Source organism: Clytia hemisphaerica, unplaced genomic scaffold, assembly GCF_902728285.1.
Source record: "Clytia hemisphaerica strain Z4C2 unplaced genomic scaffold, Clytia hemisphaerica genome assembly, whole genome shotgun sequence".
Taxonomy (NCBI): Eukaryota; Metazoa; Cnidaria; class Hydrozoa; order Leptothecata; family Clytiidae; genus Clytia; species Clytia hemisphaerica.
The window spans coordinates 1099258-1119272 of record NW_027104471.1 but is presented as its reverse complement, the minus strand read 5'-3'; the positions used below and the strand labels follow the sequence as shown (position 1 = coordinate 1119272).

The 20015-nt window shown below is 35.3% G+C and overlaps 1 protein-coding gene across 1 annotated transcript; it reads left to right on the top strand.

Annotated features, from left to right (window-relative positions):
• The first annotated feature begins 208 nt into the window (after positions 1 to 208).
• On the top strand, positions 209 to 19896 carry LOC136821196 (glycogen phosphorylase-like). Its single transcript, XM_067077431.1, has 19 exons — positions 209 to 486; positions 756 to 857; positions 1297 to 1479; positions 1678 to 1930; positions 2354 to 2436; positions 3011 to 3154; positions 3479 to 3571; positions 4048 to 4194; positions 4376 to 4539; positions 4867 to 5083; positions 5439 to 5586; positions 7458 to 7516; positions 7962 to 8022; positions 8284 to 8364; positions 8959 to 9038; positions 9696 to 9823; positions 17314 to 17442; positions 17908 to 17974; positions 18818 to 19896. The coding sequence occupies exons 1-19, from the start codon at positions 226 to 228 to the stop codon at positions 18956 to 18958; spliced, it is 2541 nt and encodes an 846-aa protein (XP_066933532.1). The 5' UTR covers positions 209 to 225; the 3' UTR covers positions 18959 to 19896.
• Positions 19897 to 20015: the final 119 nt, after the last annotated feature.

Here is a 20015-nt window from a genome sequence, read left to right as displayed (position 1 = left end):
TATGCAGTATGTATAATTGTCAGATAAAACTTGAAGTGCTAATAGAAATGTATATTGAATTGCCTTATTACTTTAGCTAGAAAACTTTAGGAAATTTCAGAATTATTATGGGTTACTTTTGCAGTGATGATTAGCGTTCCATTAAGGTCGGCTTTACAATTACCTTAAGTATATTTTTACTATTGAATGTTTTCTTTCAATACATAGATATTTATTCAAGTAAAAATGTCTGATGAGATGCCAGCCAAAGTCCCATCAACTGACAAAGAAAAGAGGAAACAAATTTCTGTCGGCCAAATCCCTGTTTTGGAAAATGTGAAGAACATCAAGGATTCTTTTAATAGACATTTACATTACACCTGTGTGAAAGACCGAAATGTTGCCACTAATAAGGATTATTATGAAGCTTTGGCGCACACTGTAAGGGATGAGCTGTGCAGCAGGTGGATCAAAACACAACAGCTGTACTATAAGAAAGATCCAAAGGTATGAAATTATTTTTAGTCTTTTTGATGTGTGGCATTACCTTAAAACGTTCTACAGCTTGATATATTTTATGGGCTTCATTAGGTTTCATCACGTGATATAAATAAAATGGGTAAGAGAAAATTAGAATCTTGATTTTAAAAGTAACAATTATAAACTTCCAGTTAATTTTTCACGGTCAACACTCATAAAAAATGTTACTTTAAGTCACCCATACTCACAAATATCTGTTCTTTTGGCATATATATTTTGTCCATTATCTCTTTCAGAGAGTTTACTATTTGTCATTGGAGTATTACCTTGGTCGAAGCTTAACAAACATGATGATGAATGTTGGTTTGAAGAATGTCTGCGATGAAGCCTTGTACCAGGTATGATGTTTTTATTTAAAAGTATACTACAATCTCAGTTAAGATATAAGTTTTATTGAGTATTACTAGTCAGAAACAACCAAAAGAAGAATTCCTTCTAAGACTTTTTCCTCTTACAGATGATTTTCCCTCACACCCTTGCCTCAGTGACCTCAACAATGTTGGGAAATTTTGGGCAAGTGAGGATAAAAAGGAGGGGGTATCAATGAGAATGGAAACTACCTGATTTTATGATTGGAGTGTGCAGCTCAGAATCAAAACAGTTTCTTTCTCAGTGAGACAGTGTTCATGAGGTCGTAGAGCAATCTTCCAATGGGGAATTGATGCCAGCCCAATTTTTCCTGCACGGTTGGTGTCTCACCAGGTCAGGTGACACAGAGGTGTTTCCTCGTAAATCCAACATTTTTCAAATTTTTTTTCTCCCTTTTTTATCATTTAGTTGGGAATGGAGCTTGAAGAATTGGAGGCAGAAGAAGCAGATGCAGGTCTTGGTAACGGGGGTCTCGGAAGATTAGCTGCTTGTTTCATGGACTCAATGGCAACCCTCGGTATACCAGCGTATGGCTATGGACTAAGATATGACTATGGAATTTTCGAACAAAAAATACAACATGGACAACAGGTTAGAGATGATGCAATATTTTCTTTTTTGAAGTTTTTAGACAAATTTTCATATTCTTGCTGCCATCGTGGCAAAAGGTTCAAAATCCAGGTCTTTTTTCCAGAAACTCAAAAAGTAATATTTTAAAAATATTTATAGTCTATAATATTCCTACTATTGTAATTGTGGATGGTATTATGATGTGTGATTATTTGTCAGGTTGAGATCCCAGATGAATGGCTTCGTTTCGGGAACGTTTGGGAGCACGCTCGTCCTGAATATTCAATGCCAATTCATCTGTATGGTCGAACCATTTGTGATGCGTCTGGTTACAATTATACATGGATCGACACCAAAGTTGTGTATGCAGTTGCCTATGATATGCCCGTCCCTGGCTATGGCAAGAATTCCACAACCAACACTATGAGACTGTGGTCCGTCAAATCACCCAAAGACTTTGACCTTGGTTACTGTAAGTGTGTTGACTCCCAAGTGTTTTAATATTGTTCAAGAATTACTGTCTTCTGGTGATCTATCTTGTTAAAGAGTTTTACTTGCCAATTCTTGAGCTACATCACCGTTACTTCAAGAAGGAAGTTGATTTCCAACATTTGGGCTGTCTCAAATTGCATGATATTCTAATTGTGTTGAAGATCAGTTTTGTCAAATTTAAAATCTTTTCTATAATAAAATGCAAGTTGATTTCCAGGATTGTCTATCTCAAATTTCAAATTTTATGGATGGTGTCAAAGATGATTTTACTTGCTAGCGCTATCAATTAACCATAATAGCCAATATTTTCTTTCATACAAGACTTTGAAAATTAAATAATATATATTTTTGCTGATACTGATTACTACACGATTCTGGTACTACTTTTCTTTGATCTTAACAGTCCAAAAGGGAGACTACATCACAGCAGTGTTGGACAGGAATGAAGCTGAAAATATCACCAGAGTGCTTTATCCAAACGATAATGTAAGCTTTTAACTTTATAGAGTGGTTTATTGTTTAAATTTCTCTTAGATTCTGCTGCCGCTCTTGTTCACCAAATATGTTCCATTTACGAAATCAATTGAGAATGGGAAATATTTACATCTCATATTCCAGTGCTATTTACAAGTTGCCCTTTCTAAGTGTTCTGTTTGCACAGGAGGGGGGGGGGGGTCGGTAGTAAAATCTCAGACATAATGACGTTTACTACGGTGGTGGTGTAATTTTTTTACTACCCACGGTAGTTAAATACTAAAATTGGTGGTATCTATGTGCTAAATGTTGAAAAAACTTTACTACCTGGGTAGTTAAAACTGGTAAAATTAGCAAATTTTAGCTATTTTTGTAATTCTTTGTAAATTTTTGTAATACTCAAATATGTCTGAGATTTTACTACCGACCCCCCCCTGATTTGCAAAGGATATAGATTGGTACAGTACTCCATAGCGAAGTGTCTCAACACGATAGAATTTGTTGCTTGCTTCCCAGAGCTGCCTTTTATTGACTATCTCACAAAATTAATCTGACCGTGATTTCCGTTTCTTCCACCAATAAACAGATGTTCGAGGGTAAAGAATTGCGTTTGAAACAAGAATATGTGATGGTGTCTGCCACGTTACAAGACATCGTGCGTAGATATAAACAAGCTGAGTTCGGGTCACAGCACCCTGTTCGAGATGTATTTGATTCCTTCCCTGATAAGGTAATTAAGATAAAGTTTCTATTGAAAATTTTAGATTTTAGGTATATTTAGATATGTGAGGTCTTCAAGCAGAATGACCTACGTACAAGGAATGACTGCGAGAACAGAATATACTAGTAATTCGAAAAATCATATTTTCAAAATGGGAGCTGTTATGGAAAGTGGAATATTTTGCTTTGACCAAAGAAATCTGATGTTAATGTTTTGATCAATCATACCATTTATGAAATCATAAAAAATTAACAACACTCCAATCCTTCTTAAAGTCTCATTTCCTCATTATTTTTTATATATCTCTTTTTCTCATTCTCTGTCAACCAACAGGTAGCCATTCAGTTGAATGATACACACCCTGCACTTGGTGTGCCAGAGCTGATGAGGATTCTCTTAGATGTTGAAAAGTTGCCGTGGGAAAAGGTTTGTCACCTCTCAAATCGAATCGGGTCTTACTATTCTCAAACGTATCCACCCAGTCTCATAATTCGAACATCTTTCACTCTTTAACTTAATTTAACATGTCGCTCCTTAACTCGAACAAGTTTGCTGGTCCCTTCAGTTAACAATATCTCAGAAATTTTACTCCATAACCTGAAATTTCCACAACTCGGAAATTTTTTTGTTCCCCCGTGCGTATTCGAGTTATGGAGGCTCCACTATATTTTTTATAGTGTATGATAGCTGACGTCGATGAAAAGAAATGAAAGGTTCTTATTCATTGCTACCAAAAAGTTTGCTAGAAGAGTCTTTGTTATCAAGAAAAGTAGCTATTTTTTTCGATATTTTTAAATCGATCTACTAATTTTTGGCATTCAGGAAGTTATTGACGCTGGTGAACTTTCTCAAAGCTCAGTTTGTAGCTCAAAATTCCTCTCACGCACTCATCCTCCTTTCAGGCTTGGGATATATGTACAAGAACATTTGCATACACCAACCACACCGTCTTACCGGAGGCTTTGGAAAGATGGCCAGTTGAATTGATGGAGAAACTATTGCCACGACATTTGATTATTATTTATGCCATCAATCATCACTTCTTAGAGGTATCCTATCTGATCATTTACGTGACTTTTTGGAGGAAAGTTTAATAAAAGGGGTTGTTTATCAATTTAGCTTTATAACCATGGTCACTTCGTTTACTCCATTTCTGTCGCCAAACTTACCGGTAAACGATTCTCCAAGTTTTACCAAATCTATTCATTATTCATTCATTCTTTACTTCAGCTTGTGAAGTCGAAATACCCTGGGGACGATGCAAGACTTGGTCGCATGTCAATCATTGAAGAGGAACCATTCAAGAGAGTAAACATGGCTCATTTAGCGATTGTTGGTTCACATGCTGTAAATGGTGTTGCTGCATTGCATACCGAAATCCTTAAACGATCTGTGTACGTAAAGGATATAGTGAAATATTTACAATTTGTGTTAAAACCCCTCAAAATGTCAGATACCATGGCATACAATGATCTGAAGAATCTGGAGAATTGTATGAGACCTTAAAATGGGAACTCTCTGTAAAATATGAGTGGAGGTAGACTAACACCCTGTCTTGAAGTGCTTGGGATTCGAACATAGTCCAGTGCGGTGCAAGTCTGTGATCGAAACCTTCACACTACCAATCACTAAAAATTCTTAGCAGAGATCTCTTATCCCTTGCTCCACGATATCTGGTCTCTATAAAGTAAAATGAGGAAATTTTATTTTTTTCATTCTAGTTTCAAAGATTTTTACGAGCTGTACCCAGACCGTTTCCAAAACAAGACCAATGGAATCACACCACGAAGATGGCTGCTCTTGTGTAACCCAGGGCTTTCGGAAGTGATCAGCGAGAGGATAGGAGAAGACTGGGTTACTGAGCTATCTCAATTACGACAACTTGAAGCTATGAATGAAGATATCAAGCTGTTGAAAGATTTCGATCGCGTCAAGCAGGTTTGTTTTTTCGATGCAATCCAAAAAACATTTGTTAACCATTGTTTATGGTTGAGTCAAGGTTTTTACGTGCCTTTCACAACAAAGCTTTTTCTCAAAAGTACAACAAAAATATATATATTTGAGTAGAGACAGGAGCACATTTCAATTTTCCCTCCGTAATTGTGCTATGAAGGTCTTTTATGTTAAACAACAAGACGATCTAGCTGGCGATAAATCTGGGAGAGAAGGTTCAAAATTTAATGAGGCAGTTCCTAAATGCGAATTGGATGTTTTCTTCAATAATGGCAAAAATTGTGTAGCAAAATCTGAAAGACTTTCATTTCCCATAATGCTTTATGATTACTTTTTCCAGGAGAACAAGATTACGTTGGCTGCATTGATCAAACAGAATTATGGGATTGAAGTGAACACCGATTCCATTTTTGATGTGCACGTTAAACGTATCCACGAGTACAAACGACAATTGTTGAATGTCTTACACATTATCACCATGTATAACCGTAAGAAACTTCTCACTAACTTCTCATATCCATGGAGGCGGTATTAAAAACATTTTAAGTTAAACTCTAACCTCTACAACTTGGTCATCTACTTCACTCGTACAAGTTTTCTAGTCCCTCAGTCAACAACCTCAGTCAACAATAGCGACCTTAAACTTCTAAGACGGCGACTTGATCGAGGACGTGAAGTAAATCTTAAAATAAATGGCAAATATTATCCGATTTTATCTAGATTTAATATCACATGGACAAATTTGAAATCCAGGAAAGTTTTTGTAAAAAATAACGTCGATAGAATTCTCGAGGGACTTGTATCATTTAAAACTATATTGTACTTTTCTTTTACCGTCCAAAGTCGCCGTCCTAGATGGTTAAGGTCGCTAATGCCCTGTAAACCCTACTCCGTATAACTCAGTAGTGTAGATAGGGGGGGGCGCAAGATTTGTGTAGGAGAGCAGATTTTTATGACACTGTAATCACCTTTTTACATTATGAATAGATAATTACAGTGTTATAAAAATCTGCTCTCCTACACAAATTTTGTCGCCCCTCCTGTCTACCCTACTGTAACTCGAACAAATTTGTGTTCCCCTTGCCTGGTCGGGTTATATCTAAATAAAGTAAGAAAAATCTATTTTAGAACAAGACGCAAGAAATATCTTTCTACAAAAACCTAACCATCATATCAACCATTTAGACGACCATGCTCTAAAGACATGAATAATATAGAAACATAGAGATACCATTGTATATATAACTTATATACACTCTATGGATGATAGTCACAGGGCCTACGACCAGTCGGCTTAACTATCTTTGAACTGAACCGAACAATAAAGAATCGGAACTAATGAGATTATAATGAAAAATTAGGGATGACTCTCTTGTGTAGGACTCGAAACCACTCATTGCCTACATTAGTTGCGCAGCTGCGTGGTTCACACAAATATTAAATCGAAAGTAACTTTTACCATCAGTAACTTTGAAAATGTCACATCCCGTTTTTGAAAACCTGATAGTCTAGAGCTACGGAAACATAAACGGAATCTTTTCTTACATATTCACAAGACGAGCAAATTAGTTAAAAAGTTTTTAACTCTCCTGACCTCTCCAAATCTTTAAGTTTTTCCAGATTTTAAAATCGAATGAGTCGAATTTCTTAATATCATATAAATATAGATATATCGTATCACATTGAATTAATTAGCAATGTGGCAAAGTGCTTAGTAAATGTAATTACATGATAACGAGTGCAATTCGAGAATAAATGCACGAGTGATTTTTTTGTTATTAATTTTCCGAGTCCGAAAGGACAAGAAAAATTCGAAACAAAAGAATCACGAGTGCAATTTTCGAATGGTACGAGTTATTATGTGATTACGAGCTAATCGCACAATTTTTTCACTACTTTCTCCCGGCCAGGAAAGTAAATTACATTGAAAGTTTTACATTTTTCTCTTGTTATGTTTTTCTTTTATTGTTTGCTTAAAGATTTTCTTTCTCACAAAATGAATTTCGAATGCAATTAGAATTAAAACGTTCGATAAAAAAAATGTAAGAAAAACATTAAAATCAATTTTGTAAACATTGGCCCGTCATTGAAGAGTGTGATTAACGATTAATTGCTCTCTGCAGGATGCAATTAACGATTAATTGCTCTCTTTGAAGGAGCACCAAAAAAGCAAAAATAACTCATCGTGCGATTACAAATAAAGATGCAACTTGGCTCATTCTCTCTTGAATACAATGTTTACAAACCAAATCTCATCCCTAAAATATTAATGTTGTCTATGATGGAAATTTTACAAGCAGTTTCCAAATTTATTTTTACGCCAATCTGCTTTACTCATCATTGCCCTAATTCTTTTCAGGATTGAAGGCTTTACCAGATTCTAAATTTGTTCCACGCACGATCATGATTGGTGGAAAGGTATGTTTGTTCTTTTGTCCAATCAGAAATAAGTTGCTCTACCAATGTTTATGTAGGTCTAGGTTTATATGAGCTTCATCTTAAAGGATCACTTTATTTCAAAGTTTTGTTTCACAAATAGCTTGTACCTCCTATGTTGAAAAGGTGTGGCGTACAGGGTGGTCTGGAAAATAAAAAGTCCAGGGTTGCCAGTGAAACAAGGTTGAAAATCCGTAAAATTAGGTTGAAAATCCAGGGTAGTCTGTAAAACGAGGTCGAAAATCCAGGGTGGTCCAAAAATGGAGAGAAAACAATCCTAGGCGTTTGGAATATTGAAAGAAGAATCCAGGGCGCTCAATTTCCCAAAAAAAACACCTCCTCGACATAAGGTGTACAATTTATTTCGGGAATAGACAAAGGTACAATAGACAATATTGACTATTATTCTGTTTTTCTTTCAATTTAGGCTGCTCCAGGTTATTACATGGCCAAGTTGATCATTAAACTCATCCTTGCTGTTGCTAAAGGTATTTACAAAATGAAGGAGTGACTCCTCAAATTCTGTCGATTTTCTCTAAAATTATCGCTAGCGTACATTCTCTTTTAATATCATTTTCGCCAAAATCTATAACAACCCTGACGCAACTCAACGTTAAGTCCACTAATGTGTTACTCACTATCCCCTTATTTTGATAAGGAAATAAAAAATGGCCCAGTTTTTAGAATATTTTAAGGTGCTAAGAAGCCATTATCAAAGTTTTTATTTTGTAAATAAATTGTTCCTTTAGTTGTCAACAATGATCCAGTGGTGAAAGACAATCTGAAAGTCATCTTCTTGGAGAACTACAGAGTTTCTATGGCTGAGAAAAGTAAGTTTTAATATCTGTTTTGTTTTTTTCTCTTTTAAACAGTGTGCCCAAAAAAAAAAAAAAAAATTTATATATTAAGTAAAATCCTCCAAACTCATCATCTTAACTGGATTAAAATAGTTGAAAGAAGATTCAGATTCTCTGTTCAGTCAATAGATATTCAATTCCCGCCAAGATGATTGAAAAGGTTTTTTTAGTTTGACATATTAAGTATACGAGTCATATCATTTCGCAATTAGGAGGATTTTGCATTATACAAAAAATTTGTCCGCTTATTTTGGGACACACTGTATTCTCTTAACAAATGCTACTCGTGTTAAAAAAATTTGTTTTATGGGCTCTTTGTTGTAGAGCTTTTTTGGTTTTTGTCACATCCAACATACATGGAATGATGATGAGGTCAACTCTTGCTTATCTAATTGCCCCCAATTTAACTGTCAAAGTCTTAATTTTGAAATTCGAAATGAGTTTTAAAATTCTTATACGAAAAATTTCTCTATCTTCTCCACTATGTTTAGCTCCTTACGTTTTTATGAAGAAATATTTAACGAAACACCTCCTTTAAAATAACAGTCAACAAATTTATTTTTGTAGTCATTCCAGCCACGGATCTCTCTGAACAGATTTCAACGGCCGGTACAGAGGCTTCCGGAACGGGAAATATGAAGTTCCAGGTAACAGTATTTTATTTCACCAACATATATATCTTGTAAGGCGGTCAAGTCAATACATGATATGCACCAATTGCAATGTCTTTCTTCCACGGACCCAACAGCATATTGGTTGAAAGTGTCGTATTGACTGATTTTACGTCACTTACAACCAATCAGCTGTTGGGTCCATGATGTAATATCAGAAGACATTGCAGTGGTGCATATCATAAATACAGAGTAAAGCTCCTAGATCAAGAATAGGCCGATAATATATTTTTGCTAAAAAGGAGCTTTCATTCTTTGACGTCAATGGCAAGTTACCTTATTTAAAATGATCAGTCAGCGGAAAAATTTGTTCATTGGTTGATAAAAATTTTGTTAGCATGTCATATTTCGGTCGGTTTTGTCACATCACTTTGCTTGTTAAACCAAAATCTTCCGAGATTTTTCTAGGGATTTGCCTCCTGAGTGGAAATATTATCGGTTTGAGCCATACACATAGCGAAGTCACTTCTCGAATCACTAATCGCCCTAGGTGACCGTACGGGTCACTGGAAGAAGCAGCCTCTAGGATGAATGTGAGATCAAACCCTAGAAATATATCGTAAAAATGACTCACACACACTCAAGTTAAACAAAATTAGAAAGTATTTTCCAATTTTTTTTCCTGCATGTTAGTTGAACGGAGCTTTGACGATTGGAACATTAGATGGAGCGAATGTCGAAATGAGAGAAGAGATGGGACAAGACAATATTTTCATTTTTGGTATGACTGTTGATGAAGTAGAAGCTGAAAAGAAGGCCGGGTAAGAAACATCATTTGTTGTGAACCGCCAAGTGTTTTGTTTTTCATATCTTTGAAGGATAAAGTACACTTACTTACTAACTAAAATAGCATCTGATACATTTCCAGAGGTACTAAGTAAATATTTATCATAAAAATTTAACAAGCGTTACTATTTTAATCTTTTACCTTTTACCTTTTGGATACTACTATTTTGAAGGTTCATCTTGAAAAAATGTTTGTTTACAGTTCGCCGTTGACAAATCAAAAGGGCCAAACACAAAATTAGTGTCTGAGAAAGCTAAGAGTTTTTCTGTCTAGCTAGCCTCAAATTTGAGATTGATAGTGAGGAGGGTCCCATCTACATGAAACAGGGTCAATCTCAAAATTTATGCTCAGACAAACAGAAAAATTCTTAGTTTTCTAAGCCAATAATTTTGATATTGGACCTTTTGGTTTGTCAACGGCATGTACAGCCGTTGTTTATGTTAATTTCTTACCACACCTTGTTCTAAGACACGCCCCTGAAACCATGTTAAGAGTTTACGAGTTATATGTATATCTCAACTTCACAAAGTGAGATTAAATTTGTGATAACGTCATCGTTTAAGGATATCCTTAATGCGTGTGATTTTTGTGAGCTGTCACATTGAACAATCTCCTCAGTCGAACAACCGTTCAGTTTACCACAGATTTGAGTAACGCCTTTTTGTAACGTTGTGACGGTCACTGAAGCATGTCTTTGTACCTTTTTACTTTTGATGATAATCCCAGCTACTTGAATTGTTTGCTTGAAGTGAATTTCCCAGTAAGCCGCATCACGTTCTTCTAAGTTTGATAAGGTCATACACGTTTGAAGGGAGCCGTCCACTGCGTATTTCACGGAACCAGAGACGCGCCACGCTTTGAGGTCCTCCCATGTCTCTATCTTTTCTGAAATCAAAAAGAAAATTTTCAGTTTCAAAAAATATCGAAACAATTTTGAAAGAATATAAATTTAGCTAAACGCTTTATCATTTTTTGTAAGAAACATAACTGGTTGGTACATCCGTTATAGAGGTTTTAAATTTAAGTAAAACCTGCCGTTATGGCAGAAAACATTCCAATTTTATCAGTCTTTGAATAAGAAACTAAGCTTATGAAGCACATCATAAGAACATTTAGGCCAGTTTAGGCCTTAAAATTTCAAAAAATTAAGAATAGCCCTGCTTAAGCTAAAATTCACTGGCTTTTATAAAAAAAAAGCACGCGTAGTTACTTCAAACGATTTCTTACTATGATTCATTTGGCAAATGAAGCCTGGTGATGCATCAGTATCGATACAAATGTACGGAAATTTGCATCTTGGTGGCCCATTTGTGTGGCACCCTTTGTCCTGTATGTTGATAAGATGAAGATGGTTAAAATACGGTGAACTCTTACTAATCGAATCTTTATTATTCGTATCTTTGTGTAATTCTAACTAAATATCTCATTAGCTTGATGAGTTTGTTTTGGGTGCATGCATTAGTGTAGAATAGACCTTATCGGAGTTTTTGATTTTTCTAAAAAAGCGTTGCATTGTGGGATTGTTTCGAGTGTATTACAATAGAAATCTCTTAGGAATTCCTCGAGGGAATTCTATTGTAATACACTCGGAACAATCCCACAATGCATCACTTTTAAAAAAAATCTAAAACTCCGATAAGGTCTATTACATCATTTTCTCGCGTCTATATTATAGAACTAAAATACAGCGGAGTCTGTTTGACTCGAACCTCTACAACTCGAATTTCTCCTTTATTCGAACAAGTTTAATGGTCCCTTTAAATGCCTTTATGTTCAAGCTATGGGAACTCAACTGTGTGTTTTTAACCTACTTTAGCTTGCCCAGCATATGTCCAACAATTGTTCCACGGTAACTTAGGATCCGTAAGCTGAAGCCTAGTGATATCGTTCAGCTCACATAATTGATCGTTCTGGTGATAATTGATTGAACGACATTTTCTCATATTGACGGCGCAATGTACCACACAACGTTTGTAAGACGTTTGTTTGAACATTGCGTAAACGTGATGCGGTAAGCGTCGGTTGTGCCTTAAGTCCTCGAGTTCTAGCACGTCTTGTGCGAGACTCACTTGATCGGTGACCATCAAGCTTGGCGTTGTAGCTTTGAATAAAGGATACACTCGACTTTAAAAATCATATAAGGAAAACTTGGTTTTAAACAGTCATGGCTGTACTAAGCTATGTTATACGCGAAGAACAGAGTAAAGAAAAGCGGGCCAAGCCTCAAAATGAAGAAGAAAAACCTTGAACTTTTTAACCTCTGTCTACTTTGCAAGGAGTAGGACCCGTTGCCCAATGGGGAGGGCTCATACCAACTCAAAAAGAACATCCGAAGACTTCAACAATTTTGGATGTTTTTATAAAAAAAGCGTGTACCTTGTAAGATCCCTTCACCCTTTTCTTCGTCATCTTCCCGTGTAAGCAACAGATGCTCGTAACCTGTGTCTACTTCCATCTCAGAAAGTTCTACTGGGCTGACATCACAATTCATGTTAGTTAAGGTCACTATGTTAAGAATAAGGATCACACAGTTTGAAAATGAATTCATTTTGCATATATAGTTTAAGTTGCTTCAAATTATTCGATTCAAAATTTTACAAAATATCTTTCGCTTGGTTTTTCTTTTCTCGCTATTAGAGTTTTTTACCGCGTTTTTCATTTTCTGCGCTAATAGAATAATTGCCATTTTTTCAATTTTCATTCAAACATTACAAATATTTAATAAATTAGTTTTATACTACTTTAACTAACGAATGAAGGCTATCTTAATATTTTTGTTGGAAAAAGATTTTCAGGCTAGAGCTCTCAGCTCATTCACTTTTTGAAAGATTCGCCAAATTCATTAAAATCGGTTGAGCTTACCCAATTTTAGTGCCCGATGCTGCGTTTTAAAATACACGCTTTTTTAAGAACAAGTAAATTTTGGATCAGGCTGGGCTGTTCTTAATTTCATGAAATTTTCAGGCTTAAACTTTCTTAAACGATGTCCTTTAGTAAGGCTTTAAAATCTGCTATAATCGGTACTTTCTTAGTAATTTCTGAAATTTAGGCCAATTTTCAGCCTCGTATCCTTACAAAATTATTCTTATAAAAAAGCTTGTATGACAATTTACTACGTTTATGAAATACGTTTTCAAACTCCAGAGAGCTAGGTCAATGAAATTCGAGAATGTCCCATATCCCGATTGTACATGATTTTTTTATAGTAGAATAAAATACACGGCGATCTTTGATTGGATTAATCGGATTCAAATTTCCTTGTTTTAGCCAAATTTTAGGAAATTAACTGAGAAGAAATGCTTTCTTTTTCTTTTATCCTTTAGAGGACAAATATAAGTACATTTTGTGAAAATATCAAGTGTCTAGCACTTTCCTATCCGGAATTATCTTGATTCCGATTTAGAGGGATCTCAACCGGAATGAGGACAGGATAGAGCAGGCACGACGGAAGCTTTTTATATCTGGTACGGCGAATGAGGAAATTTAAGCGATTTTATAGCGATTTTACCGACGAAGAGGAAAACTTCGGGTATTTTTGTGAAAATCTGGTACGGCAGCCGCCGTACCTGCCGTACCCGTTGCGTCGTGCCTGTAGAGGGATCTCTCGAAAACGAAAGTGCCCAATAACTGGTGAACAGTTTTATGTATCAAAAAACTTTTTTTCCTACTTTTACATTGCTATGAGGAGACTTTATATACCAAATTCCATCTCCTTATGAGCACTACTTAAAGGAGATACAAGGGATATTAGCCAAAATAATCCCGATTTTACAAAGGTTCCAATGAAAGATCACTGTGATAGGAACATAAGGTTTCGAGGACCAAAAGTTTAAAAAAATACACGCTTTTTTTTTATAAGAATACACTTTATAAGAATGTCCATGATGAAAATGGCCAAAAAACTAAGAATATGCTAAGAATATCACCATCATGGAATTGGACTACTAAAGCTAAGAATGCCATTTTAAGAGCATTTTCAATTATAAATTATCAATTATCACCAAGTTAGGCCCAAGTTAGGCTCACTGCTTTTACAAAAGTGCCATTTTATGCTTGAGACGTATGTACTAAATGTTAAATCTATTATGAATTAGGATCCTAACCTAAGAATGTGCTGTAAGAATATTTTAGGATGATTTTCCCAAAAACGTTAAGAATATCCATGATGAAATGGATTTACACCATTCTTATAAAAAAAGAAGCGTGTATTAGAAAACGTTGAATTACACCAAAATACTAAAAAAAGTGATGAAACAAGAACACGTTAAGCATAAAAAGATTAAGAATTTGAGGCCTGAAACCTAGAACATTCGCAGGCTTCAAAAAAAGTTTGACATTCTCATAATATACGCCAAAAGCGTTATCCGGGCGGAATTGATCAAATTCGACTACTGAATAATCTTTTTTTTATGTTCAACACTTTTGCCCTCCCTCTGTTTTTATTTCTCTGCTAAAGGGGGGGGGGGGTCTTTCGTGCTACCCGCTTTCTCTTTTCGTATTGTTTGATAAGCCCCCCTCTACCGTCTTTTATTATTTAATAATTTCTACTGATAGGCTGTCTCAAAGAACATCTTTTGAAAACAAGAAACAACTTTCTGGACGCCACTGACGAAACATTTGATGATTTTTTGGGAAGGTTTTAGATTCTCAATGTTGCCTTGAAACCGTAAAGCTGTACCTTAGAGAGTTCATTGCTGTATACACAACACCTTTTCCATCTGAATACTTTGGTTTCCTATTCTTAACATATTCTTATAATAAACTTACTTGATTTCTTTTGTTGATTGATTGATAAAAGGGACCGCCCCCTGTGTTTATAAGCGCCCTCCTTCCTTCTTTCACCATTCATGATTATTAGTATTATGTAATTAATAAGCCCTCCCACACTGTTGTTGGTTTGGTCGGATAGATATTTTTTCTCTCTTTTTCTTTCTCTACTTTCTGTGTGTGTGTTGTATGTAAGAATTTCGTTCGTTCGTTGTGTTGTTGTTTCATATCTGATATACTAAGATATATAAAAAAATGATGACTACTTATTCTTATGATAATTTAGCAGGGCAGGGTTAAAATATAGTTCTAATTTCTAATTCGTATACTGTACACGTTTTTTAATACGAACATCCAAAATTTTTAAAGTCTTGGGATGTTATTAACTTTTTCAGTTTCAATCCTAAAAATGTTCATAACATGTTCTTATTTTGACCATTTTGTGGGTATTTTTTACTATTTTCCTAAGAAATATGGTGTTTTTTAAGTCCACAAAGCCTTAGAATGTTCTCAATTTGTTCTTAACATTTTGGTTATCGAAGCTTTATGTTCTTATATAGTTTTTTTCTCATAAAAAGCGTGTATATTTACAGTAGTGTAAGATTAACTTTAGCCTTTTTCATTCTCCTGAGTCATTATTTGCAATTTTTGGTAGTTAAAAAGTTGCTGTTAATATTCCAATTGGCAAATTTTCAGTTGTAGAAGAAAAGAAAATGCAAAACTCAAACATCTCAGGTATCCAAACTGAGAATCAACAAGTCGTGATGTTGGATACACCATGTAGACTGAGTATGACTAGTGGCAATCTCAATGATCTGATTGGTTTTGATGCTACGCTTCAGGGTCAACCTTCAAACCCACATGCTATACCAAAGAGTCAATCGTCGCACAAAGGGATGAAATTGAAATCATATTCGATCGAGTTTAAACTCAAAGTGATTGAATACGCCGAAGAGAAAGGAAACCACGCGGCCGGCCGTGAATTCCAAGTCGATCGCAAATCGATCCGGACATGGCGAAAATCTAAAGATAAGCTATTAGACCTCTCAGCTGGATCTGTCAGTGGTGCAACCAGGAAACGCCTTAAGGGTGGAGGGCGGAAAGTACATGACGCTAATTTTGAAAAAATCTTGCTAGAATGGGTTTACGCTGTAGCTAGTGAGGGTCGTAAAATTCGGGCTCCAGTCCTTATCGCGCATGCTCAAGAGTTACAGCTAAATCATAAAGAAGCTAAAGGGTTGAATTTCAGCAACGGATGGCTTGAGAAATTCATCAATAGGAATAAACTTCAATCTCTAATGAGCAGTGAACAATCTGGAAATGTAAATCATACTTTATCACGCGGGCAGCAGAAGCCTCCTTCACACTTTAACGAGTCAGTAGACGTACGTTCGAATAGCATGGTGGGTATCGTTCAAAATATACCAAGCTTTGATCACAAATCAGAAGCTCTACCAGCACAACAAGACGATGAAATTTTATCCAAAAATAATACATCTTTCACTAAAGGCTTTGTTACACTACATGGTGAAGATGGCCGAACTGTGAACTGTAACCCTTCTCTTTTGATCACGACAGAAGATTCGACTCCGAACTGTCGGGAGCATGACCATGAACAACCGCCCGTGTTCATCTTGGACGATTAACTTTTATTTGCGTACTTTAACAAATTTTCGCGAAATTTAATTTTGCAGTTTTTCGGTGAAACACTATTATTTTTTCAAAATGTCCTCGAAAATTGGTCTTTTAGGGCAAAATAGGCCATATTTAAACAAAAAATTTTCTCAACCGGGAAATTAAATTCTGCGAAAATTTCCTACCTTAATTTTAAGGTATTTCCTTGATGAACTTTTTTCTTTGTTATGAATAAAAGTTACGTTTCACATGCATCTGTGTTTCTTTTTATTCAAGCTCTAATTTTTGATTTCTTTCTTAGTTTTTCCATAATTATACGTTGTTTTGTTATAAGGAAATCAATAATTTTTGAAGCCTTTGGATGTTCTTAACAGGTTCTCATTTTCACTATTTTGCTAGTCTTTTTGTCTATTTTCCTAAGAAAAATACAGTAGGTGTTTTATATAGTCCGTAACGTCTTAAAATGTTCTTATAGTTCTTTCTTGTAAAAGAACTTGTATCAAAGTCCATATGCTCGTGTTTATCTTGGTCGAATAACTTGATTTTTTACATATTTTCCTTCGTGAACTTTTCTTCGTGAACTCCAAGTGTGCACTGTTTTTAGTACCATATATGGAAACCATGTCAGCCAATAAGACTACGTCCTTTGAGAGTGGTTTCCACAGCAAAAAAAGATGCACACATAAAGCGAATCGACTTTGGCATTACATCAAATTTCTCTTCTCAATTTTTTTTGGATCATTGCCCCATCTCCAATAACCATGAGCAGTGACTTTTGAATTCGAAAAAATAACGAATAAGATGACGAAGTAAAACCAGCTTCTTCGCTATTTCTTGCTCTTTCTTGCTCTTTCTTGCTCTTTGGTAAATGCTACTTATTGTTCGTCTCAACTGTCGTGAGGAATTAAGGCCGGTCTCCACTTTTCATAGATACAACTGTTCTCTCTTTGGTTTAATGTTGAGAAAACAAATTGTTGAAGATTTGTTGAATGAGTGCCTTTAATCAGTACATTTTATGACATTTCGTGACATTTTATGAATTTCACTATTTAATTTTCATAGATACGATCCACGCATTTATTATGAGAGCAATGCAGAGTTGAAGTTATGTATCGATCAAATTGCTGGAGACACATTTGCGCCGGAAGGAACCTTCCAACATATTGCTGATGATCTCCTCAACCATGATAGGTGACTAATTAATCAATCTGGCGTGGAAATACTTTCCTTGTTCAAGGGTAACAAAGACATCAAGATTTCTGGTTATTCATGATATGCATCATTGCAACGTTTTCTAGCATTACGTCACGGACCCAATAGCTGATTAGTTGTAAGTGACGTAAAAACAGTTAACACGTCACTTTCAATCAATAGCGAGGTTAAGCACGGGTTTATTTTGACCGTAAAGTGCGGTACCGTAGTCCTGTACATAACTTGCCAAAGCAAACCATGCAAGTGAAATCTTACGTACAGGCCTATGATATCGCATTTTACGGTTAAAATAAACCCGTGCTTAACAACCTCAATCAGCTGTGGGGTCCGTGGAAGACATTGCAATGGTGCATTTCATGAATTTCTATCGATCTTCCTCTTGGATATTCGCTTATCGTTTGAATTATTTTGCTCTTACCATTGTTCTTTTGTTTTTCTTGGCAGGTTTTTCCTTTTGAAAGACTATCAGTCGTACATCGAATGTCAAGAAGAAGTGTCCAGAACTTTCACGGTATCATACCTCTCCTCTTTTTCTCGTATTGAAACTTAACTACTCTCTGTAATTGTGGCGTTTGTTATTTACATAGGAAATAAATTACCCCTGTTACAATGGCCGATATTGGATAAGAAAAAAGATTCATGATATTTATGGTGTAATGTTTCATACACATCGCCTCAAATAAATTAAGGAATAACTCGAAAGGAACCGAGTAAAATAGGAATAACTCGGAAAATAAAGGGAAAAATAACTCTAAAATTTAAAAGAACTGAGTTGACAACAAGTAAACTACTCATAGTAGTTTACTCGCAGTTAGAGGAAGCATTTTCGAATTGAAATCCTACAACCAACTCGAAAAATTAAAGGAGAAAAGATTTGCAAAAAAGGCGTCATAACTCGTTTTTTTCTAGGTTTTTTCGCGACTCGAAAAAAAAAACTAGGAATAGGAATAGAATTATCCACTAACATTCTGCCGATTGGTAGTGTGAAGGTTTCGATCACAGGTTTACAGTGAGATGGATTGTGTTTGAATCCCGAAGCACATCCAGGGTGTTTAGATTCTTACCTTTACTGATTCGTAGTTATTGTTTACATTTGAGAGGTTTTTTACAAGAACATCCAAGTTTTTTGAAGCCGTCGGATGTTCTTAACATCCATTCATTTTGTGTGTATTTTGTCCATTTTCTTAAGAAATCGGGTGTTTTAGAGTCCGCAAAGCCTCAAAATGTTCTTAACTTGTTCTTGTTATTGTGCCCGTCGAAGCCTTATGTTCTTATATAGTTTGTTCTTATAAAAAATGTGTAGAGCTTTCAACCAAGATTCGACCGTATTTTGTTTATCGTATACTTCTTTTAGAATCGTGGTGTTTGGCTTCGCATGTGTGTCAACAATGTGGCATCGGCTGGAAAGTTCTCCAGTGACCGCACCATCAGTGAGTATGCCAAAGATATCTGGAATGTTAAACCGATCCATGATGAAGAGGAGAGCTCTGTGTGAAGGTCATGAATGAGTTTTTTCATGATTGGCCTGAAGGATGGTTTGTTTGTTATTTGTCTGTTATTTAAAAAAGTGTGAAATTCTAGTTAGAGGAAAAGTGTAATCCGTCCACCGTCAGCTGGTTAATTATTGTTAACGTACAGTAGACTCTCGCTTATTCAAACTTCTTTTATTCGAATCTTTCTATAATTCGAACTTATTTCATGTCCCCCGTAAAAGAGAAACCCTTGTAAAATGCATTCTCTTAATCGAATCTATTTGTGATTCGAGCAAATAAGATTCCCCGTTCGAGATCGAATCAACCATTTTCAAAAACAATGAACAAATTTATTCAGACGATACTGTACGGAGTATTTGATTTAACCATTACAACGAATAGAAAATGGAATAATCTTGGAGAGCTTGAACCAATCACACTTCGGGTTTTTCCATTGTCAAGATGACCGTACCTTTTTACTTAAGGTATCAGCTTTCCCACGAATCCGCACGGGGAACACAAATTTGTTATTACCTTGAAATGCCTTGTTCCTGGATCAAATCTTTAATTTTCCTTACTTAAATTATTCTTTTTTAAATTATTGTTTTTTAGTATTTTTCAGTATTTCACTAAAACATTTTTTGTATCTTTTGTTTTGTTAGTTGCATGCACTTTTTTTTGGTATGTTTAGTATTTATAGCTATATCACGATTGAACCCGAATGAAATGTTTGCAATTGAATGACTTAATTTGAATCGATAGATTATTTTTTAACAATTATTATATAGTCAAAACATATTTTGTGTAGAAAAGATAAAAAACCAAAAAATATTGGACTGGGAACTTGAACCGGCAAGAGCTATTTTAAGGAAAAACATTTGGAGAAAAGTGAAAAGTTGAAGTTCCTAGTCCATTTCTTAGCATTTTCTTTGTAATGAATAGAAATATAGAAATAACGATATATTGATTTGTTTGGAAATTTATTAAACATTTCTTCCTTTTTGCTCAAATTTATGTCTGAGTTAAAGGGAGAAATTTGTATGAAGGGGCTGGAGTTATTTGGATTTAGTTATTTTGTGT

Excerpts from the sequence above, each read along its gene's own strand:
- LOC136821196 (XM_067077431.1), top strand. The coding sequence starts at position 226 with ATGTCTGATGAGATGCCAGCCAAAGTCCCATCAACTGACAAAGAAAAG. Across the intron at positions 3,155-3,478 it reads TTGATTCCTTCCCTGATAAG|GTAGCCATTCAGTTGAATGA; the intron begins GTAATTAAGATA and ends GTCAACCAACAG. Across the intron at positions 7,517-7,961 it reads CGATCATGATTGGTGGAAAG|GCTGCTCCAGGTTATTACAT; the intron begins GTATGTTTGTTC and ends CTTTCAATTTAG.